Here is a 17306-nt window from a genome sequence, read left to right as displayed (position 1 = left end):
ACATCTATTTGTGGTGGCCAATTTTAATTTTGTGGCGGACTGATAAATAAATAAATGAATGGGAATGTACAACGAACTCTCACAGGGATGCAAACACGGCGCTTTTCGGCGCCTCCCGCTTTTTTCACGTCAGTTTGGGTGACTTGTGTGACTCGTGCAGATCCGAAGAGGTTTTTTTTTTGGGGGGGGGGGGGGTCTGATGACAATGCCACCAATAGGTGACAAGTAAATAGGAAATAAGCGAATCACAACACTGCGCGGCAAAACATCATGCACGCGAACCACTAGTGTGTTCGACTTCAAGCGGCAAAGCAAGAAATGACAGCAGGGTGAAGTCAAAGTTACCGCGAGAGCGAGTTGAAATTAGACTTTTCCGTATGGTTTCTCGAATCGCTCTCGCGGTACTTTGACGTCATCCGCCTGTCGTTTTTGTGGCGCCGCATTCGTATCTAACAAATTTCTCCCCGAGACCTGAGTTTGCCGCAGCGCCTGTTCGACTAGCAACTGAAGACATCACTGGAGGTAAGGATCTTTTTGGTTTATAATGTTATATAATCTACTAGTCATGTAATTGATTAAACATTTCAGCTAGGCATAGTTCAATTGGGTAGGTAGTGTTTGTGTAACGTTTTAGCTTCATCAAATTCACCTGTAAATTGCAGTGTTTCCCACCAATGGACTTTACTAGAAGCGTTCCAGTATATCTGGCATTAAATTTAGTCTTATTTGTTCTGCCGTGATTATAACAACACTCTTTGATAATGATATTTTGCGTGCAAGCACATCGTGTCTCTTCAGATGAGTTTGGTGCGACGTGAAGCGATCTCACGTGTTTCTGAACTTGAGCAGAGTTGTATGCATTTCATGGAGGACCCGACACCCGTACAGTTTCGAATCTATATATTAAATTGGCAGTCAGGTCCGGGTCGGTCCCAGTTCAATTACTGGTCCCGAGTCCGATTAACATTGTGTGTAACGTGCAGTTTAAAGTGCGCCACCGGGAGTCCGATTAACATTGTGTGATGTTACGTTCGTGAACGAATCGTTCTTTTTGAACGAATCTTTTAGGTGAACGAATCGTTCTCGTTCACGCCATCCATTGACTCATATTTCTCGTTCACTGAAATTTCCCTCCCTTCTTGAGGAGCACGGACAAATGAAGCGCGGCTTTCTTTCCGCCTTCAAAGAGTGACAAAACTACGAGCCAATGGCAATCGAGTATAAGCTGTGGCCGAGCATATGATTGGCTCAACGTACTGAATGAATACGCCCTTCACTGACCGAGCCGCTGTTTTGAGTCTGAACGAACGAGAGAGAGAGAGAGAATGACTGGTACAAGTTACAACCTAATGAATGAGATGAATGAGAGGGATCGTATAGAAAGCGAGAGCAACGTAAACAATCTTGTGAAAGAATCATGTGGTATTTTTAGTAAAGTTATAATAACCATGTTTAGGCGGACTATTTACCTTAATACAAATGATAATCAAAGTAATTACTGTTGAAAATTTTGGTATTTCTGTTTAGTATAGTTTTATATATCTATATAGTCTAATCCACCCTTTCACTGAACTTAAATCAGTCATCTGCGTCTGAACGAAGTCTTGAACGACATGACCGAAATTATATGATTCGTGAACGAGGATTTGATGACTGACTGAACCAGAAGAGGCATGCACGGGAGTCTTTATTTACAACAAATCCAGATTAGATGTACTATAAATGTACGTGTGTCTTAATATATTCTGTAGCTTGATAAAATTATGCTTAGTATTTCAAAATTTGAGCTTTATTAAAAACTAATGAGTTTTTGCAAGTCTTTCATTGTCTTATAAAACATAATGACACACATCTTCGCCACCTATTGGCGTATGTATGTAAAATTAAGAAATGGTCACTGAACGAATCAGTGAACGAGTCTGAACGAATCATTTTGGTGAACGAACTGAAAATGAACGATTCACCTAAATGAACGAAAATTTCCATCACTATGGTCCTGTCCCAAATGGCACACTCCGGACTTGTGGTCCTCCTCAGAGTCCAGACTTTAGGGACCCTTAATGCGAGTCCACGTGGGTGCAACGGAGTCGTATTTTGGGACAGACTCGAGCGTCACACCGGAAATAGGTAGAGAAGTTGCCCGTCAGTGTGAGCTCCTCCCTTCCGTCGTCTGATTGGTCTGATTGCTCTTTCGCAAGGACTTCTGGGTTGGTAAAGTGCGCGAAGCCTGCTGCAGTGCGGGCTTCGCTGAAGACCGCATCAAGGGGGCAAAGGAGGCGCTGATGAGCACACTTCAAAGCGTAAAAATGACAGATGGGACACCCTACGGACTCGTGGACTAAGCGAGCACGCGCAATTTAAGGCCACGAGACCGAAAGTCCACATGAAGTGCGCCTTTTGGGACAGGGCCTATGTGTAACGTGCAGTTTAAAGTGCGCCACCGGTTTCTATGGCGATAACAACTGAAAGTCACGACCACGCGCTGCACTTTATTTCTCCTATTTTTTTTAAATATAAAAGATGGTTCATTAATAATAATATCTAAATTTTGCTCAGTAATAACAGAGATGGTAGCAAAAAAAGCAATGCAAATGTCAAGCCCATTGCACTGAACGAGCAAAGCTCAAGCTGACTCCCCTTACGAAAATTAACCATGGTTTTATTGTGGTAAAAGTGTAGTAACCATGGTTTTTTTGGTGTATTGATTACTATCAGCAAAACCATGGTTTTACTGCACTGGTTTAAGTATGGTTTTTGAAAACCATGGTTTTGTGTTTACTATGGTTTTACTACAGTAACCATGGTTTTTTGGTTTTAACTGTAGTAAAACCATGGTTAATTTTCGTAAGGGTCAAGATATAACTGTGAGATATAAGTGAACTATTTGCACTCCGTTATGATACAGTTTTGCAAAAAATTCAAATCTGTATTCCAGACGGAAGGCACTGGATACATTGCAGGAGATGGCCAGGAAGAAGAGGAAGAATTACTAAAGCACGAAGAAGTGCTATATATTTTGAGTTTGTTTAATAAAAATTTAATTTAATTTTCCAAATTAGTGTCGGCGTATTTTGATTTTTAAAGTTTCATTTTACTAAATATGCCTATGGAGTGGGCCGGGGATTGCAGGGGCCGGTGGCAATGTAAGTATCTGAATATTTGCCGCGGAGCGAGGGCTTCGATTATCTCTCTCTTTTTTGACCATACATGTGTTTGCATCCCTGACTTGTATGATGTCACAACAGTATGCAGCGCAAATATAATGACACGCCTATAATCCCTCCTACTATGAAGTGATACTAAACTCAATGGAAAAGCTAACTACGCCAAAGTGAGGTGAGCTGACCCGACCCAAACTAAACTAAACTGTAGGGTACTATGCAACGGAAAAGCGCCATAACTGGCATTTTTTTGGTCTCATCAATTTATTTCTTTTTATTATTCATATGAAGTCTGTTATTTTTTATTGTTTTAACTAGTGTTAAAGTTAAGTTTCATAACTTAAAACACATATATTTTCTTTAGAATCTTAACACTGAATCACTGCCTTTGTACTTTAACTAGATTTTTACTTGTGTTTACTTTATGTTGTACAAAACTTTTGTACTTTTATAATAAATGGTTGTGTTTAATATCATATTTCCTGTAAATGTGTGTACTGTAAGTGAATCAGCCTCATATCCCACCCTGTACACACACGCGCACATTTTAAATCATAAAAGGTGCAGATCGTCACATAAAAATCTAACCGCAACTGCCATCCAATTATTCGTTCGTAAGCTATATAATAGCCCAACCAATAAACACAAGCCATTGGTGTAATCTTCCAGCATTATAATCATCCAGCATTAAAGGGACACAAGGCAGCATTTTTATGTTTATAAATCATCTTCGTAAGTCTGTATATGGTTAAATGACTCATTTCAGGACGAATGAAGACACTTTCGCCCGCCCCTATCGCCTGTAGGAAGAATACCCCTCTTCCAAGTTCGCTGTATCCGACCCACCGTCCTTCAGTCTCGCAAAGTCTCAGATACCGCGAGCAGTAGGATCACTTTACGGCAAACAACACAGATAGATAGATAGATAGATAGATAGATAGATAGATAGATAGATAGGATAGATAGGATAGACAGACAGACAGACAGACAGACAGACAGACATAACTGGATTGGGTTGACAGCTGATAACATGGGTTGCGAGGGGGGAGGGACAACAGTTTGTTTTTAGGACAGTGTGTTTGAAAGCATTTACTCCCAGACACTAGGGGGAGAAATAATACTCAGACTTGCCTGGTGTCCCTTTAAACACTAGGGGTGTAATGATACACCAATGGCACCGGTTTAGATCGGTTTACGGCAGTGTTAATTTTGGCAGCAAATTCTGATTTAGTCTTAGTCTTAGTCTTTTGAATAACACACCATTTAGTTTTAGTCTTATTTTAGTCATCTGAAATCTTTTAGTCTTAGTCTAGTTTTAGTCGACGAAATATCATAAGAGTTTTAGTCTTAGTCTAGTCTAAAGTTTTTTAGTCTGTTATGGAATGGTATTAAGGTTACCGCCACCTGCTGAACTGAAGTATAGAACACAGACGGGCAAGGAAATTAAAAACACAAAATTGTCCTAAAAAACACTAAGGGGTGGTTTCCCGGACAGTGATTATCTTCAGCCAGGACTATGCCTTAGTTTAATTAGGAAATATACCTAGTTTAAACAAACATGGCTTACTAAAAACATTACTTGTGTGTGCATTTTGAGGCAAAACAAAGGGTACTGATGTATTTTAAGATATGTCAGTGCAAGTTGTTTTTAGTTTGGACAGCTCTTACATTTATTTTAGTCTAGGACGAGTCTAACCCCTGTCCGGGAAACCGCCACTATATTATCCCATATGACCCTATATCTTTAACAAATTTTATGTCTCTAGACTTCTATTGCTCTAAATTACATTCCAAAAAGCTTTGTATAGTTTTTATGCCCAATTTTTCAATTCCCGAATTAATGATATTCTTTCATTTTCAAAATATTATTATAAAACGGCTCGTTCTGGTTCTTCATTCTGATTGGTTGAAACGCGTTCTAAGCCGTGATAAAATACCCCGGTAAACCCACGGTTCAGACCGCATCACAAGTAACACTGCGCCACTGTTGCTGTGTACTGATTTATGAAAATAAACATCACAGTCTTTAATCATTTTTTTTATTTTTCTACCTTTGCACAATTATGGCGATATCCAGATAAATGTCAATAAATAAAACATTTCGTCAATAAAGAGAAAACGTTCTGTGAAGTTTTTTTGTCTTATTGATATTTCCGATATTATCCACTAGAGGGCAATCTTTCCCAACAAACACTGAGGCATTCACTCGACACAACAGTGTTGTGGTGGATTTAGCGTGATGTGTGTTTTGATCAGGCTCTGAATCTGATCTCTTACAAAGTTCTTCACAAAAATGGAATTATCTCCGCATTTAGCTGAGAATTTGAGAGGTGATAACTGATAAGACAACAAATGAAGGTAGGATGAAACGTTTTTTGATGTTGTTGGAAAGCGGATGGACTGTTCTTTCATTTGATATTTTATTTTTATTATGTTTATTTAAAGAAGATAATTTTCTTCAACTAAAACTGGGTGGCAACTTAAAAAAAAAACGCTGACGGGGAAATAGTTAAGCATGCTTCCAAGCATATTTGATCATCACTTCAACAGTTGCACGATATAAATGTTAATGTATAAATTAGATGAATGTTGATTTATAAAAAAAATAAACAGCAGTCTTTAATCATATTTTCATTGTGCCTTTGCTGCGTCTGTGTTGTTTGTGAACTGCGCTCTGTTGCAGCCACACTTGATTCTGAGGAACTACTTTGTTTGGCGGAAGAGTACTATTTGTACTTATATAATTACAACTTATTTGTGTTTTATTTTATAAAATCCCGCTAACGTTATGCACTGCTTCTTGGGGTTTATTGCTTTAATAAAATATGCTCTATTGTCTCTGTTTGACCACAATGTCTACATTTACCTGTTGCATGCTTTCCTATTTAAAAAAAATGAATTATTTAGTCCAGAATGTCAGATTTGAAGACATGAAATTATATAACTGTTTGGCTTTAAACTTAATGTTTAAGATTAGGCATATCATGGTTTAAATTTTAATTATTATTTCTGTTGCTCACATGTGAATTGAACAATATATGTTTTTTTGTATATACAATCAACCCCAAATACCAATTTATTATTCAATTAGCAATTTTTGATTACTTTTAATGGACTTCTTAAAGTTAGCAAACTTGCAAATAGAGCATGTAAACACTGACAATATATTTACACTGAAATATAGGGTTGTTATAAAAATCCAAATAAAAAGGAAGGCAGTCGACATATCCACATATGCCAATTTGCAAAGGACTAAAGAGCGAGTAATAAATGCATTCTGTAATGTAACCCAGAAAAAAATGTAATAAGTATAACACACATTACACTGAATTCCCCATTAGTCGTTTCAGTCGTTGTATTGTGGTATTGTTAATGTATTTGTGTGTGTGGTTGTATCCTGTTGTTTTACTATTAAAGTACATGTCTTTTGTATTCACTCGTCCTCATCGTCTCTTCATACCAGCATCCGTAACAATAAAAGGAATTGAAGTGTTTTAAAATGAATGAATGTCTACCATTTATTTTGCAAGGCCGGTTAAATTTAAATAGATCATTTGTATTCAAATTCAAAGATAACAACATTAATATCAAACATAAAGATCAGCATAGAAAATAAAAGTCAAGGAGACAAAGTCATACCAATAGATACTCTAAGACAGAAACAGAGTTGTGTAGAAAGATTCTTGTAAAAAAAATTCCCTAATGTTTGAATACACTGTCAAAAACAAAGGTACGAAGCCGTCACTGGGCCAGTACCCTTTAAAAAAGGTCCTAATATGTACCATTTAGGTACAAATATGTACCTTTAAAGGTACATTTTGGCAGTTCAAAGTACTAATATGCACTCTTTGGGTACAAAGGTGTACCTTTTTGAAAGGGTACTGTCCCAGCGACAACTTTCGCACCCCCACTTCTGAGAGTGTACACTGCAAAAAATGATTTTCAACAAAAAAAATTCTTAGTATTTGCGTCTTGTTTTCAGCAAAAATATCAAAAAAATCTTAAATTAAGATGCCTTTCTTAATGAGCAAAACGACCCAAGAAAACAAATCCAGTTCCCGGACCATAAATATCAAATTTAAGTGATTTTGTGCATAAAACAAGCAAAGAAAATCTGCCAATGGGGTAAGCAAAAAATCTTGAACATTTTTCTAAAACATTAAATTCAAGAAAAATGCACAAAATCACTTAAATTTGATATTTTTGTTCCAAAGACAAGACCCACCTTGTTGGGTCACCTTGCTCATCAAGAAAAGCATCTTTTTGCATCTATAAAAAGATATTTTTACTGAAAACAAGACAAAAATACTAAGATATACTAAGACATATGAAAGGTTTTTCTCCAGTGTGACTTCTCATGTGAGACTCAAGTCCACTTTTATCTTTGAAACTCTTTTCACACTGAAGACATGCGTGAGGTGTCTCTTCAATGTGAGTCATCATGTGTATCTTAAGTTGAGTTGTATCTGGGAAACTTGTCACAATGCTGGCTCAAGTCTATTTTTATCTCCGAAACTCTTTTCACACTGAAGACACGCAAAAGTTTTTTTTTCACTGTGAGTTATCATGTGTATCTTAAAGCTATGGTCTACGATTTCAAAGATTGTTCATTATTAATAAACTCGTTTAGATGCTGTTTATGGTTCTACAGTAAAATCCTAACAATATGAAGAGAAAAAACAATTTTAAAAATCCATTCAGTCTATTGGGTGTACGGCGGCAGATAAATTGACCAATGTAAACTGTCCGGCCGGACAGCTTACATTGGTTAACTGCTCTCATCAAATCCCCGTACACTTGAAAATCCACCTCGCGATCGCGTCTCCACCTCATCGCTCACCACCCCGCCCCTCTCGTGCCTGCGACATGACATTTGTGTCAGTGTATGTTAGCTAGCGAAGCAGCAACATCTCACTAATGGAAAAAAACTAACCGACAGCAGCAAGCTTCTTGTCCCTACAGTAAAGGTTAGAAGAAAAGGGAAGTCTGTAGAGGAAAGAGCAGAGGTAAAAAAAGTGTGAAAAACGCCGGACTCTAAGTAGAATCAATAAAGGGTCCGCAATTGACCGTTGGAGGAAGCTTCAGGGAGATTTGGGGCTGAAAACCGACGCCGACACGGCGGACTTTTTGTTGAACAGGTACGCATCTATTTATAATTTTATTGTGTGAGGTTACATAAATATATTTTTATCAGTCTGACAACATGCTGCCGGTCGGCAGTGGAATGTTAGCCGTTTAGCATCGCGTATCACGGGTCAAAGTAATTATATTTACAAAGTCATTCCTTGAAGCTCAGGAGGGGAAACGTATGCCAAACGTTGTTGTGAATGTAAATAACGTCAATTGCAATCATAATTGTAATTGTTCATTCCTTCAAGGCTTTATGTGTTTACCGCTCGGTAAATCTCTGTTCTGATGTTTACTACCAGTGATCAAAGCTTGAATTCGTTTCCCGGTGGGAGGGATCAGGTAGCACAGAGGGGCGGGATGAGTTTTTTAAAACTTACTAACCGCCTCAGGCTTTCTCAACCGATTTTCAACATCGTAGATTACAGCTTTAAGTTGAGGTTTGTCTGGGAAACTCGTCACAATGCTGGCATGCGTATGGCCTTTCACCACTGTGAACTTTGATGTGCCGGATAAGACTCGATTGAAAGGTGAAACTCTTTCCACACTGTTGACACTTATAAGGTTTTTCTCCGGTGTGAATTTTCATGTGAAAATTAAGGCTAGATTTTAATGAGAAACAATCTCCACACAGATGGCATGTGAAGGGTTTCTCTTTGTTGTGAAATTTCATGTGTGCCTTAAGGCTACCTAGACATGTAAAACTGCTTTTACACTGATAGCATATGTAAGGTTTCTCTCCAGTCTGATTTCTCATGTGAGTCTCAAGTCTAGTTTTATCTATGAAACTCTTGTCACACTGAAGACATGCGTGAGGTTTCTTTTCACTGTGAATCATCATGTGAGACTTAAGATGAGTTGTATCAAGGAAACTCTTGTCACAATGGTGGCACGTGTGTGGCTTTTTCCCACTGTGAGTTTTCATGTGGCGTTGAAGGCTCCATTGAGAGGTGAAACTCTTTCCACACTGTTGACATGTGTAAGGTTTCTCTCCAGTGTGAATCCTCATGTGTGTTTTAAGGCCAGATTTTGATGTGAAACTCTTTCCACACAGACGACATGTGAATGGTTTCTCTCCAGTGTGAATCCTCATGTGTTCTTTAAGGTGAGCTTTTATTCTAAAACTCTTTCCACACTGTTGACATGTGAAAGGTTTCCCCTCACTATGAGTCCTCTTGTGATCTGCAGGACGTTCATCTTCACTGAAACTATTTTCACACTTTATGTCTTCTGTCTTCAGAGTTTCTTTCTGTGAAACATTATGATTTATTTTTACAATCTGATGTTTCTCATCCACTTCAGCTTGACTCTCCTCTTTCACTTCCATCATATCTAAAATGAAGACAGTAAATAGTTCATATTGATAAATCAGAGTGATAAAACACATTTGAGATTGTTTGACAAAAGCAACATGTCATGTATCTGTGTGTTATCTTCAATGTGAAGTACATGATGTCATTTCTATTTTTAATATCTGCTCCTGTAGTTTGACTGTAGTAGAACATTGCATGGAGATCACAGTCATTCAATCCACTGAAGGTTGCTTTGGATAAAACTCTTTACCTGATGTTTCAATCTAATTCTACTGAATCGATTATAGATGCAGAAAGTTATTATCTCATGGATTTTAGTTTATTTTCCCCTCATGTTTCTCAATGCTTTTATAATTATTCCTCAACCATCAATAATAAAGATTGAAAAATAGACACCAACCTATTTGTTTCTCAGTATCTTCATCCTTTATTCTGCATGGTTGTGGATCTGTCATCTTCTCAAGCTCCTCTTTCACCAGCATCAACATTATATCATGAAGATTTCAGTTGTCACACATGGAGTGATTTCTCTGTGTGTTTGACTCCAGCATTTATTGGTGGATTGTTGTAGGAGGAGCCTCACTGAAGATCTCAATCACTTTCACTCTATGGGTGTAAAATGGAGATGAAAGAGGAGACATCAAACCATTAAATGTCAGTAAAACATTCTTACTCGAGGAATCTGTTTCAGGATTAAATCTGTTCAGTTCTTTGGTTTGTGTCAGATACATATTCACACGCTTATTTCTGTAACTGCATGTAATTCATGTTTAGGGTCCTGTCTGTTGTGACTGAATTTATTAAAGAAATATTAATTTAATACAACTGTATAAAATCACCAGTTTAGTGAATAAAACCTGTTACGAGAAGCCTAACATGTGAAAATTATTAGAAAGACGCCAAATTTTTTTCTGGTCAGTTATTAGGAAAAGTCATGAAATATTAACATTTAAATGATATTTCTGAGCAAATAGACCAATGGGGACTCTCTTACCCCAAACTGAATTTTGTGTTTTAAAATGACATATTAATTTATTCCTCTGGCTATTGAAAACAAACTTTTGCTTTGTTCGTAAATTTAAAGGAGAGCTTAAGAAATCACCGTAATAAATTGGGTGTAAATGGGAACTATCAGTCTGGAATAATGAGGTTTATCAAACATTTATAACAATATAACCAGCAGATGGTTAACAGCCCTATTACTTTTGATGTGACTGAAACAAAAACATTTCATTAAGGGTGATGGCTCTGTTAACAGCTCTATTAACAATGATGGGTGGTTTTTCGATGTTTTTAAGAAAAGCAACAAAAAGCAGATTTCAATCTAACTATGTACAGATCTGAAGATCAAAGTGATGGAGAAACTACTTACAAAATGTGTTTTTATTAAAAGTAATCTGTATGTCTGTATCTGAGTTTAGAGAGAAATGTATACATTTTGCACTGTACACCATTCATGATGCAGATGAGGTACAGTAAAAAAAGGTGAATCAAAAGTTAAAAAGGACATATCACAAGACTTTTATAAGATCTTTGGTGTCATCAGAGTACGTATTTGAAGTTTTTAGCTCAAAATTCCATATAGATAATTTATTATAAGATGTTAAAATTGCCACTTTGAAGATGTGAGCAAAATGTGCCATTTTGGTTGTGTACTTTTAAATGCAAATGAGATGATCTCTGCACTTAATGGCAGTGCTGTGGTTGGATAGTGCAGATAAATTGGTGGTATTGTCCCCTTCTGACATCACAGGGGAAGCCAAATTTCAATGATCTATTTTTTTACATGCTAGCAGAGAATGGTTTACCAAAAGCCTATATAGAATTAAAAGACTTGTCTAAATATCTGAAAACAAGCTGTAAAAAGGGATTAATGATCACTGGTCTGATTGTATCTTATTCTGTGTTATCATCATTCAGTTTGAATTTGATATTTTAATGTACAAAGTAGCTGATATTGCCATCACTTCTAGTTGACTCCCGAGTCGCTCTCATTCCAAAATGGCGGATACTTACGGCTGCTGCTGGGCGCTGGTGTTGCAATGGAAGGTTCTATTGACTTTCACTTCTTGTCAATATAATTTCATTGATAGCACGCAAAGAGCCAATGATTTGAAATCATTGCTGTAAAGCAATGTGTCGTAAAGCTTCTTGAGGCGCGATATTTTAATTCAAAGTCTTTTACGGTCGCTGATGAGAACTGGGATCAAGATCGCTGGATAAAGGACAGAATTTGGATTGGTTCCTCGCAATCGCTTGAATATGTGGATTGCAGCAAATGAATAAAAGTAACATCTTTTGTAAATTTATGTTATGTTTTGGTGTAATTATTGTTGCATAGGAGAAAACACGTTTTTGTGTGTCATGGCGAAGAAACTAAATAGTTAAATGATTACAGAAATGTTATTTATTTTAAGGTTTTAAAATGTTACAGTTTTAGTTTGGTCTTTTTTAATATTGTGTAATTCTCTGAGTGTCATGATCATTTCATTAGGTAAATGGGTAAACTGTCTTAAATAAATAAGTCAGAAAATATGACTGAAAACATGTCATTAATATGAGTGAGAAACGCCAAGCCCGCAATTTTAATAATTATGAATAGGAATAACTTGCGTACAAATTTGTATGTCTGTAGAGCTGTTAATACGTACATAATTAACATATTAGTCCTGTCAAAACGTCAATATTATATGTTTTAATGTATTTCAAACATAAGTAAATGTACATGTACAACTACACTTTACGTAGAAATACACACGTATTCTCATGAGAAGCACCGCTCCCCAGTTGAGTTATGCCTTTTGGTTATGTTATCATTTTGTAAACTAATTCTGATGAAGAGCCAGTGTGCTCGAAACGTAACCTGATGCCATGCACTGTTTTTAAATAATAAATATTTTTGATACTTTTGGAGCTTTGGTGTTGCCGACTTATTGCATTACTATACAGTAAACTAAATTTCAAGAATCGATTTTTGACATTCTTGAATCGATTCAGAATTGTCCACGTCCGCATCGCGATGCATTGAAGACCAAATTTTGGTCTCACCCCTACTATACAGTACTATACATTGAAACCATGACCCACCTAGACAGGTAAAATCTACTTTAAGAGCCACCAATTCTTTAACTGGAAGTATAAGGAAAAAACAATAAATTCCTTTTGGTAGAGTTATTTTAAACAAAGCAATAGTAAAATAATTATTTTAAAGACGCTTTCTTAGTTGTTAATTTTAACAAAGTTAAATAAAGTAAAGCGAACTATCCTACTTATCCTGTTTTTACAGGCAGACAGCCACAACACATGCGGCCAGTATGAATGTACCACTGGCGCAGAAAGCCAAGCAATGAATGCATGCTCCATTCTCACATGTGAAAGCAAAGCACAATAGACGCAAGCTTCACCCGCACTTCAAGTGCACCATTTATAAGTGGGTTATTAAACAAAGAAATCCAGCATTTTGCAAACAACTTAATCTGCTTTGCGAAGGGAAAACTCGACTCGCAAACAACCAGAAAACGCTTTGCAAAGAGAAGGAAAATGCAGTATCAAATTAATGTACTGTGTAGTGCGCCAGAGATTCTCTCAGCTTGATTTTCTTACAAATGTGACCAAATGATTGGCATCTGGCATTTTAAACTCTCGGAAAACCCATAAATTTGTTTGTTTAATTATGTTATTTTAATTAATTATTTGTACAACATGAAGTAAACACAAAATTAATCTAGTTAAAGTACACAGGCAGTGATTCAGTGTTAAGATTCTAAAGAAAATATATGTGATTTAAGTTATGAAACTTAACTTTAACATCAGTTAAAACAATAATAACAAATAACAGACTTCAGTTGAATAAGAAGAGAAGTAAATTGATGAGACCAAATACCAGTTAGGGGTTGTTTACACTTGGTATTAAGATGTGTTTTCATCGATCGGATCACAAGTGGACGAGAAAACACATCACGTTTACACCTGGTATTTAAATCCGTCTCTTTTGTCCACTTTCGACCGCTTCTGTTCTAAATACTGTGAGGGGACGGTCCGTGAGACAGTGGGCGAGTCTCTCTGCTGTCATTAAACGTGAGCGGGAGTAATTATGAGTTTATATGGACGAGAACTAATATTATGTCGGAGTCCGCTGCTTATTTAGCAGGTAAACATGCTGCACAGTGTTTTGTTCGTGTATATGTTAGAGCTTTCTCTGATATATCAGCGCAATTGATGAAATAGGATCGCGCAACTTTCACACGCTTTCAAAACGAAACTACGGAGATCAGCCGCTTTCGTTTTATCTATAAAAGGCTAAAAATAGCGCTGTATGCCGTGTGTTCGCGCCAGAAGTCAGAAAAGACTTGAACATTGTGTTTAATACCTCAAATTAGATAAATGGATGGGGGGGAAGGCGGTCGCGTGTGTCTGTTCGAACACATTCAACCACATGTGCATTTACACTATAAAAGCAATCCGATCGAAAGGGGTTTAGACTACATCCGAATTTGGTAGAAAGTGGTTGAAAGTGGAAGAGCTCAAAATGTTTTGAACACTATTTACACCTGGCATTAACGTCGTCCACTTGTGATCAGATCGATGAAAACGCATGTTAATGCCAAGTGTAAACAGCCTCTTAGATGCACTATATTGACAAAAGTTTTGGGACACCTGCCTTTATATTCTTAATCCATATGGTTTAATTTGGAGTTTTGTCCACCCTTTGCAGCTATAACAGCTTCAACTATTCTTGGAAGACTTTCTACAAGGTATAAGAATGTGTTTATAGGAAATTTTGACCATTCTTCTAAAACACATTTGTAAGACACTGATGAAGGCCTCACTCGTAGTCTCTGCTCTAATTCATTCAAAAGATGTTTGATTGGGTTGAGGTCACGACTCTGTGCAGGCCAGTCAGGTTTCTGCACACTCTTTGCTTTGTGCACTGGTGCACAGTCATGTTGGAACAGGAAGGAGCCATCCCTAAACTGTTCCCACAAAGTTGGAGCATGAAAATGTCCAAAATGTCTTGGTATGATGAAGCATTAAGAGTTCCTTTCACTAGATGTGACTGGAACACCTGAATTCAATGATTTGGAGGGGTGTCCCAAAACATTGGGCAATATAGTGTATATCCAAAGAGAATATTTCATGTTTAACGATCAGACACTGAAGGGCAGAGCAGCTGCACTGAGACAGCAGAACATTTCAGAAAGATTTGCAGAGAGGAATCTCTTTGATCACCTTGAACTCACATATCCAAAATCATCAGAGGAAATTTTAATATTAGGTCCTATCTTTACTAACTGACTACAGATTTAAAGTTTATTCATCTATATTCTCGACTAAATGGCTACATTTTATGACACAGAAAGAGTAATATTTCAAATATTGTGCAGGTATTAAGCTTCAATGCCGTTGATGTGAAATGCATTCTGGGAAAATCGTCTATCATATGTCCACACAAGTTACCTTCTGATTCATCCTTGATAAAATGAGCGGATCAAGAACACATCCTGAGATGTTATGTGAACTTGACTTGATGTGAACTTGGTATTGGAACAGTACTTGGGCCGCGACTGATGACGTTTCACAAGAACACAAGAACAGACATCTTGGGCTTTTGTGTGCATGTAGACTTTGAGTAAGGATCCTCCAGACAGTTTTATTAATAAGACCTCAGCTGATTTATAAACTCTGTTGCCATATCCACACTGTTAACACATGAATGGTTTCTATTGAGTGTGAAATCTTGCGTGCTTTTTAAGGGCAGCTTTTGTTTTGAAACTCTTTTTACACTCATGGCATGTGAACGGTTTCTCTTTAGTGTGAGTGATCAAATGTGCATTAAAGTTTGGTTTTGTCCTGAAACTCTTTCCACACTGTTGACACAAGTATGGTTTCTCTCCGGTGTGAATTCTCACATGTGCATTAAGGTCACATTTCATTATAAAACTCTTTCTACACTGTTGACAAGTGAACGGTTTCTCTCCAGTGTGAATTCTCACGTGTCTATTAAGGTCACGTTTCGTTGTAAAACTCTTTCCACACTGTTGACAAGTGAATGGTTTCTCTCCAGTGTGAAGTGTCATGTGTGTCTTAAGATTACATTTACTTGTAAAACTCTTTTTACACAGATGACACATGTAAGGTTTCTCTCCAGTGTGAATACTCGAATGTTTCTTAAGGTTACCTGCAGTTATAAAACTCATTCCACAGTGATGGCACACGTGTGGTTTCTCTCCGGTGTGAATCCTCATGTGTACGTTAAGGTTAGGTTTTGTTCTGAAACTCTTTCCACACAGATGACAAGTGTAAGGTTTCTCTCCAGTGTGAAGTGTCATGTGTGTCTTAAGATTACCTTTACTTGTAAAACTCTTTTTACACAAATGACACATGTAAGGTTTCTCTCCAGTGTGAATACTCGAATGTTTCTTAAGGTTACCTGCAGTTATAAAACTCATTCCACAGTGATGGCACACGTGTGGTTTCTCTCCGGTGTGAATCCTCATGTGTACGTTAAGGTGAGGTTTTGTTCTGAAACTCTTTCCACACTGTTGACACTTGTAAGTTTTCTCTCCAGTGTGAACTCTTGAATGTTTATTAAGTTCACTTGCAGTTGTAAAACTCTTTCCACAGTGATGGCACAGATGTGGTTTCTCTCCAGTGTAAATCCTCACATGTTGGTTAGGGTGCCATTTTGTTTTGAAACTCTTTCCACACTGTTGACATGTGAAAGGCTTTTCCTCACTGTGAGCTTTCATGTGCTGGTTAAGGTTCGATTTTAAGGTGAAACTCTTTCCACACTGTTGACATGTGAAAGGCTTTTCCTCACTGTGAGTTTTTATGTGCTGGTTAAGGTTCGATATTAAGGTGAAACTCTTTCCACACTGTTGACATGGATAAGGTTTCTCTCCAGTGTGAGACCTCATGTGTATCTTAAGGTAACTTTTTTTTGTAAAACTCCTTTCACACTCATGGCACACATGTGTTTTTTCTTTAATGTGACTGCTCACGTGAGTCTCAAGTTTACTTTTATCTCTGAAACTCTTGCCACACTGTTGACATGTGAAAGGTTTCTCCTCACTGTGAGCTTTCTTGTGCCGGATAAGGCTCGATCGAAAGGTGAAACTCTTTCCACACTGTTGACATGTTAAAGGTTTCTCCTCACTGTGAGTCCTCTTGTGATCTTCAGGGCGTTCATCTTCACTGAAACTATTTTCACACTTTATGTCTTCTGTCTTCAGAGTTTCTTTCTGTGAAACATTATGGTTTATTTTTACAATCTGATGTTTCTCATCCACTTCAGCTTGACTCTCCTCTTTCACTTCCATCATATCTAAAATTAAGACAGTAAATCATTAAAATTGATAAACCAGATTGACAAAACACTTTTAAGATTGTATGACAAAAGCAACATGGTGTGGGTCTGTTATGTGTTATTTCTCATGTGAAGTACATTATGTAATTTCTATTGTCAATGTCTGCTCTTGCAGTTTAATACTAGTAGAGCATTGCATGGAGATCACAGTCATTCAATCCACTGAAGGTTGCTTTGAAACATCAGGTAAAGAGTTTTATCCAATCTAATTCTACTGAATCTATTATAGATGCAGAAAGTTATCATCTCATGGATTTTAGTTTATTTCCCCCTCATGTTTCTCAATGTTTTTATGATTATTCCTCAACCATCAATAATAAAAATTGAAAGATAGACACC

At 37.2% G+C, this 17306-nt stretch overlaps 5 protein-coding genes across 5 annotated transcripts in view; 2 read left to right on the top strand and 3 right to left on the bottom strand.

Moving 5' to 3' along the window:
- LOC129422851 (uncharacterized) overlaps nucleotides 1-17306 on the top strand; it is a 469570-nt gene that overhangs the window by 169048 nt on the left and 283216 nt on the right. The window lies entirely within an intron of this gene.
- The window catches only part of LOC129422214 (uncharacterized), a 240539-nt gene that overhangs the window by 18194 nt on the left and 205039 nt on the right, over nucleotides 1-17306 (top strand). The gene's annotated exons all lie outside the window — the stretch shown is intronic.
- The window catches only part of LOC129422329 (uncharacterized), a 97155-nt gene that overhangs the window by 71024 nt on the left and 8825 nt on the right, over nucleotides 1-17306 (bottom strand). The window contains exon 2 of the mRNA XM_073856598.1: nucleotides 10002-10207. Within this exon, the coding sequence (XP_073712699.1) occupies nucleotides 10002-10089 (88 nt within the window). The 5' untranslated portion in view covers nucleotides 10090-10207. The remainder of the gene's footprint in view (nucleotides 1-10001; nucleotides 10208-17306) is intronic.
- Nucleotides 6654-9619, bottom strand: LOC141350786 (uncharacterized). Its single transcript, XM_073856612.1, has one exon. It carries the CDS (start codon nucleotides 9616-9618, stop codon nucleotides 8719-8721), a length of 900 nt encoding a protein of 299 aa, XP_073712713.1. The 5' UTR covers nucleotide 9619; the 3' UTR covers nucleotides 6654-8718.
- Nucleotides 10235-17270, bottom strand: LOC141349139 (uncharacterized). Its single transcript, XM_073856547.1, has one exon. The coding sequence runs from the start codon at nucleotides 16921-16923 to the stop codon at nucleotides 15322-15324; it is 1602 nt and encodes a 533-aa protein (XP_073712648.1). The 5' UTR covers nucleotides 16924-17270; the 3' UTR covers nucleotides 10235-15321.

The sequence above is a fragment of the Misgurnus anguillicaudatus genome, chromosome 19 (genome assembly GCF_027580225.2).
Source record: "Misgurnus anguillicaudatus chromosome 19, ASM2758022v2, whole genome shotgun sequence".
Classification (NCBI taxonomy): Eukaryota; Metazoa; Chordata; class Actinopteri; order Cypriniformes; family Cobitidae; genus Misgurnus; species Misgurnus anguillicaudatus.
The sequence above is the reverse complement of the archived record's forward strand: the minus strand, read 5'-3'. Positions and strand labels throughout refer to the sequence as shown.

Coding starts and splice junctions, on each gene's coding strand:
- LOC141350786 (XM_073856612.1), bottom strand. CDS start 9,618: ATGATGGAAGTGAAAGAGGAGAGTCAAGCTGAAGTGGATGAGAAACAT.
- LOC141349139 (XM_073856547.1), bottom strand. CDS start 16,923: ATGATGGAAGTGAAAGAGGAGAGTCAAGCTGAAGTGGATGAGAAACAT.